General features: G+C 51.2%; 1 protein-coding gene across 1 annotated transcript; it reads right to left on the bottom strand.

Annotated features, from left to right (window-relative positions):
• Positions 1 to 3,082: 3,082 nt before the first annotated feature.
• Positions 3,083 to 4,970, bottom strand: LOC133916639 (protein SLENDER RICE1-LIKE 1-like). Its single transcript, XM_062360397.1, has one exon. The coding sequence runs from the start codon at positions 4,664 to 4,666 to the stop codon at positions 3,257 to 3,259; it is 1,410 nt and encodes a 469-aa protein (XP_062216381.1). The 5' UTR covers positions 4,667 to 4,970; the 3' UTR covers positions 3,083 to 3,256.
• Between the last annotated feature and the right edge of the window lie 2,070 nt (positions 4,971 to 7,040).

Raw genomic sequence — 7,040 nt, 5'->3', positions numbered from 1 at the left:
ATCGTCATTGAGGCCCTTCACCTAACATTTCACTCGCACGAAACACCGAGTTAACTCCTTCAAGTTCTCACCCTCCTTTTGTTTTACTGTAAACAAATCTCCTACAGTGACCAGGGGCACATAATTGCCTTAGAAGTGCAAGAATAGTGCCTCCTGAAGCTGCTCCCAGGAGAATATCATTCTCGCTAGGAGAGAGGTGTACCACGAGGGGTGATTCCCTTAATGGGCAGGGCGAAGGCCTTAGCCATGGTGGCCTCATCTTCCCACGTGTACTCTATCTCGACCTTGAAGTTCATAACAAACTCCTTCAGGTCAGTTTCACCATTGTATAGGTGCAGCTGAGGCATTTTGAACCCCTAGGGCCACGACCACATTTGCAAGTCCACAGACAATAGAGAAGCTTGATCTACCGCCCGCAGCCAATGGGGTTCGTCCGACCCTCGGTGATAAGTTAGCTCCAAGTCCCTGCTGTTGCTAAGTTCCCCGGATGCCCCTGCTGGGAGGAGATGGACTGACGAACGGGTCTGAGTTCCTCACAAGGCTCTTGGATTTGCATGTTGGCCCCCTCCACCTGGTTCATGTACAACACGTCGCTACCTTCATGAGCTCCTGCTCCATGGTCCCCTAAGGTGTGCAGGGGAACTTGGTGATGCTTCGGGATGTCCTAAGTAGTCGTCCGACCCTCTTCAATGCCCGGAGTGATTGCCCTGGACCCCCCAGTTCCACCTTCGACAACCATGCTGACTCCAGGTATCTGGACCCTAGGGGCCTCGACCAAAGCCTCGGCCCCATCAGTCGCCATAGCTCCTTGCTGCGATGGAACCTTCGAGCCTCCCTCGTTATCTATAGATCCTTGTGCCTTTTCTTTTTGAGTCCTTGATGGTATGAGATCACCACGTGGTCATGGGTTCGCTCACCATGAACGGCGCCAAATGTTGGTGACGTGATCGCAACACAGTGAACAATCCTCGTTACTATAAGTGTAATAATTGTTCCTCTCTTGTATTACATTAGGTGAGTAGGGTATTTATAGGCATACATCAATCACTCTTGTCGTCATTGCATTTATACCCCTTATCCACATGAATATTCCTTCTAACACTAGGGAATATCTTAGAATATTTCTAGGGTATTATAGTCATTGCCTACCTATGATGCCATACGCAACCAAATCCTGACACATGTCCCAGAGGGACCTACATTGAACCCTTCGCTGGGGCTACTGGCAATCTCCCTTGACCATTTCCTAGTCGGGTTTTAATTAACTCGCGAGCTCCTTTTTAGGTGAACCTTCGCTATATCACCGAAGGTCCTCGTGCCGCATCCCTTCGGTCTTAGGGCTTTGTTATACCCTTCGTCCTTCGGGCCTCACCTCTGAACTTCATCTTTTGGGCTTTGTTACACCTTCTTGTGCCTAACTCCTGCATGGCATAAAGGGAAACATCTCTGCCTTGACGTTAGCCTCGCTACTTTGGTTTTAGAATTGACCACTGTGGCTGAAGTCGACGAACGGGGGCCTATGCGGTACCATTCCCCCAACAGAACCAAACACTCTTCTTTTTAACAAATACAACTTTGCTCAACCTACTTCCTCTTAGCCTGCTTATATATGCAGGCAAAACCCATACGGGCAACCAATCACACCGTATGTGTTTCTGGTCGAATCTGAGAATAGCTGAAGTAGCAAAGGGCCTGGGAGATGTACCGTCAAATCTCCATAATACGGTCCCAAATCTGAATGATTTTGGCAAATGAAATTTTGTTGAATGTTAACTAGCCATTCCCTATTTTAATTTTTTTTAACAATTGCAATGGCATTTATCCAAATACACCATATACTGATAGGGTATTTTTTTTTTCTTTTTAGAAACCGAGTTGTATTTCATGCATGTATACAAAGGATTACAGCGCATTCCTTACAAATACACAATATGCTGATAGAGTATGTATTTTTTTTGAGAAATCGGGTTGTATTTCATGCATGTATACAAAGGATTACAACGCATTCCTTACAAAGATTCCCTTGAGGAATATAACAATTACAACATGGTCCTTGCAAGGTTCTCATGGTCACCTTCTTTGCCGACAAACAGAGCGGCCACTCGATGGACCGCCGCCACTAGCATGAGAACACGCCGAGCATGCAGCTTAAAGCCGATGCCCTCCTCGATGAAGAAGCTTTGCAGTTTTTTGATGCACCAACTATTAGCACATCGAACTCATTGACATGCTCTTGAAATGTTGAACGTACAGACACTACTTTACGACTGTCAGTCGTATCATCACCGAAAAATAAGGGATTAGACACCTGAAGCATCGCATGCAGCCCCGAGTCGATCAACGATGAAGCAACCCAAAAAGGCTCCCACCCAGACGCGACCAGGTGGGGCAACTCTAACCTCTCCCGAGCAACAACGATAGAACCATCGATGCCGATAGCGATGTCATCACCAAAGCCTCCGCGAAGCTCGCTCGGAGAAAACAAAACGCCCACAACCAATGGAATCGGCATGGGGAAACCCAACCCTAGCTTCTCCAAGCAACTAGAAACAACAATGAAAACCACACTTGAGTAGAACGCGGGCCATGGCCCAGCAGCAGTAGCCTCGATAGCACTCGCGACAGTTACAATAGCGGAAGGCCATGAGGACACGGTGGAAAAGAAGCTAAGCGTCTGCTCCACGTCGAGTTCGGGGCTACAAGATCCAAGTAAGGATGACACAGAAGCAGCCATGACAGCCTCCACCACGACCCCTGTAGCCACCCACCTAGCTTGCAACGCCCTGCACCCTTCTACTCGTCGCTCCTCCACATGACTACTAACTAATGTACAAGCCTACTAGCAAATTATCAACTCCTAACTAATCTACAAGCTTCACCGGATGTTGATCCACCCGGTCCCCACCCCCACCGGCGCCGATTCTCAAAGTCACCTTACGGGTCGCCTCTTGGTACTGTAGTTGGGGAGCGGACATTTCTAGAGAGCTCTTCCCAGCTCGTGCTTGGTGATGGTGGTGCTGATAGAAGTATGTTGAAGAGAGTGGTGGTGCTGATAGAAGTATGTTGAAGAGAGAGATGCCAATGAAGCTCACAAGTTTCATGTCATTTAAGATTTCTCGTACTACCATTTACGATCGATCCACGCCCTTGATCATACCACCGGACCGCGATTTTTACAGAAGCATGCGTCTGTCACCCGCGACCCCGCTACTCTTACCAAATTTGCAGCGCCGCTGCTACTCCAACTAGGCACTAGCTAGCTGCTGCAGCTGATATTGCTCTCCTCACTGCCGCTGGTACCGTCCACGTTGCTGCCACTCTGATTGTTCTCTTCCGCCCGCCACGCGGACGCCGAGAAGAGCGGCCGCCCATGCCACCCGAGCGTCAGGCACCCCTCGGCCTCCTCCACGCAGTGGCCCTCGCCGGAGAACAGGCCCACCAGCATCCTCGCCTGCCGCAACGCGTTGGCTCCGAGCGGCACGGCGCTCAGCCCCGCGCGCCCCAGCCTGTCCCGCCACCGTCGCAGCGGCTCGTGCCGCTCCCTGCGGTCCGCTCCCTCGCCGCACACGATGTCGCAGATCTCCCGCTTGAGGTACGCCTCGGCCACCGCGTCGCCCGCGCCCCCACTCGTCGCGTCCAGGGAGTCGAACACCGCCGAGTAGTAGAACAGCGACTCCGTGAACCGGTCCAGAAAGCCCGACTTGTTGTGATCGGCCTCCTGCTCCACAACCGTGAACACCCTGGGCCGCACGGAGGCCACGCAGTCGAGGACGGCGTCGATGGGCGCCCGGTCGGCTGTGTCCGGGTCGGCGAGGAGGCGATGGAGCTGGAGAACGGAGTTGACGGCAACGACCTCGCCCTGCGAGATCTGCAGCATCCAGGGGCGGACCTCGTCGAGGCGGTTGGCGGCGACCCCGCGGAAGGAGAAGCGGACGCGGACGGAGCGCGCGAGGTCAGCGAGGCGGAGGCCCACATCGCGGAGGCCGTCGCGACCGGGAGGGGAGGGCGGGCCAATGCCGGTGACGCGGAGGAACGGCGGCCCTCCTGGGCGGAGGGCGAGCGCCTGGATCAGGGCGGGCCACTGGAGGCCCTGCATGAGGCTGAAGTCGATGACATGGACGTGGCTGCAGCCTTGGACGGCCTCGAGGATGGCCTGGTTGGCCGTGAAGTGCGCGAACTTGAGGTAGGGGCACGCCTCGTAGAAGTGGTGGTAGAGGAAAGCGTGGTCGGCGTCGGCGGTGGGCGGAGGCGATGGCGGCGAAGGGAACAGCCGCCGGGAGAGCGCGGCGGTGAAGTGGACGGCCACGCGACCGATGCCGGAGGCGGGCGAGACGGCCGCGAGCGCGGCGTGCGCATCGGCCAGGTGCGCGGACGCGGCCGCGTGGTCGCCCGCCTCGACGGCGCCGGCGCAGCTCATGAGGAAGTGGATCAGCCGGATGCCGACGGCCTCCTCCTCCTCCCGCCGCATCGCCACCAGCGCGGCGTCGGCCGCGGTGCTCGGGAAAGCGAAATCAGGGAGCGCCATCGCGTGCATGTCCTCCGCCGCCGCGTAGTAAGACACCCCGGCGTCGGGGACCACGGTGGGCAGAGGCGGCAGGCCGACGTCGAGCCCTGGGACATCGGGCTCCATTGGCCACTGGAAGGGGAACGCGCCGCCCATGGCCATTGGTCGGTGGGAGTGGCTCAGTGGCGTGCGCAGTGACGCGGTCAGAGTGACGGCTTCGCGCTTAGCGGGCGGTGTGGGCTCGCGCGTAGAGGGGAGTAAGGAGACGCGAAGGTGGGTGGGGGGTTAAGGTGCGACGAGGGTGGCATCGGAAGGTTGGGGGGAGGTCAGTTACACGTGGAGAGGCGGCCACGAGCCCGGGGCGTACGGGGACACGAAGGCCTCGGGAAGGATTCTGAGACGGGCGGACAAAGGCACCGTGGCCCGTGGGGGCGGCTGCTCCTTCTGTCAATTTCTGTTTCCTGATCTTGTCTGGGCAGATCTCGGAGTGTGGAATCCTGAAAAACTACAGAAAATTTTACTCCTACTGTACGAGACAGTAGACACTACGGGCAGATTCTTATTAGGTTTTATTTTTCTGCAGGTCCATTGAAACTTCTGTTTGTAGCATTTTTAAAAGAAAAAATTAGTGCGTGCACCATTATTGCTTGTTTCCTGGTAGCGTGAGACGTATCAGAAACTTCTACTGTCACGAACGATGAAAGGCACAGTCGTCAAGTGTAAATCGACCAGTGTTGCTGATGAGTCAAGTGACCCTATATGAGTTGATCCACTTAACTGTTGGCGATTCTTCGTTATGGACAAATAATTGTAGGTAGCTCTTCGTGGATCAACAGTGTTATAAGAAAACAAATAAAAATAGGTACAAATTGTGAATAGAGTTTCATAGTGAGATAAGAATATATTATATAATAAATATGATACGTATATAAAAAATACACATACGCTCCTCTCTTATTTATAAGAAGCTCTAAGGCTTCCTCTCCTTCGCCACCCCCATCTCCTCTCTCCTTAGCCTCCCCCTCCACCTTTATATTTGGTCGATCTCTTCCTTAGTAGATCTAGTCTATTCCTTCCTTGGCTTAGGTGTTGAGCATCGTTGCTATCATTTACCTTCCGCACACCAGCAATTGTTGTCCTTTCTAGCATCCTCTTTTGATGTCACTCCTATTTCTCCATTAAGTTTGTGCTTGATTTTTGGTCTTTTAAGGCTATGTCTGTAACCCCCCACCCAAGCTTAGAGATAGTAGATCTCGAGTTCTATTTATCAGTTAAGGCTTGTTTGGCAGAGCTACAGATCCCAGCTTCATCTTATATCTGTATGTTGGCTAAAATAAAATGAATTAAACATCTATTTTTAGTCTAAAATATAAACAAGATTACTCACTTAAACATCCTCAATAAACATATAACTCTAGATCCACAAATTCTTAGAGCCGGAGATACCATCTAACAATTTTTGAACCTAGAGCTCTGTCAAATATATCCTTAGTTTCATTACAGGTGACATCATCAGATTACTGCTCAAGCTTGGAGATGGCATCCCACAACAAACCTTTCGACGGCTGCCAGGCGGGCCTAGGTCGACACCACCCACCAATAGAATATGATGCTAAACAGGAAAGTGTTGCTCTATACTTCTTTGATGTTGGTAGTTATCTCTAGAGGCTAACAAGGACTTAGGGGACATTTAATTCATGGAATCGGTTCTGTTTCCTGTAAGCGAATCAAGAACAAAAGCAAGAACATATAGATGTAATCTGAATATTGCTAATTATCAATGAAGCACTTAAGTTAGGGTTCCACAAACCGAACAAGTGGCAAAACTATCTAAACAAAAAATCTAAGTAAAACCCGGATCTAAACTACAATGGTTACTGTATATGTATAGCAGGGACATAAGGAGGTCGACCTAAGGTTGCGTGGCCCTATAAAGAGGCGTACACAATCTGAACTCCAACCTCGACACGCTTACAAGACCCGCAACAGTGATGCAATACCTTATTTCATCGACTATGATTAATCTATAAAAAATCTAAGTGTGAGACTAAATCCATTAGAAATGTCTTGTCATAAGCTTTCCAGCAAATCCAAGAACGTCTTAATTGACTCTGTATACGAAAGTTATGCCCGTTCTATTAACGTGTTGTACTGGAACTCAACCATAAGCCTGAGTCCGACTAGACTTAGAGTAAACTTTGGAATTCGACTAGGACTCGACTTGGAGTCCGAGTAGACTTGGCATTCGAGTGATGACGTCCAAATAAGATTGTAGTACTTCTCTCAAGTTCCTAAGCAACAAAACAACATAAAACTTAATAGTATCTTATTCTTTACCAAGAAAATATGAATAGTGAGAAACGAATTTACCTTGTATGTATATCCAAAGAAGCGATGTCCTCATCATGGAGGGTGCAGGATCTAGAGTAGACGGTTGTGCCGCTGGTGGTGGCGGAGGGGTGGGAGAGGAGCACGGAGATGAGGCACGAGTTGGGTGTGGAGGCTGTGATGGGCGGCTTGGAGGCCCCCCCCCCTC

The sequence above is a fragment of the Phragmites australis genome, chromosome 1 (genome assembly GCF_958298935.1).
Source record: "Phragmites australis chromosome 1, lpPhrAust1.1, whole genome shotgun sequence".
NCBI lineage: Eukaryota > Viridiplantae > Streptophyta > Magnoliopsida > Poales > Poaceae > Phragmites > Phragmites australis.
The sequence above is the reverse complement of the archived record's forward strand: the minus strand, read 5'-3'. Positions and strand labels throughout refer to the sequence as shown.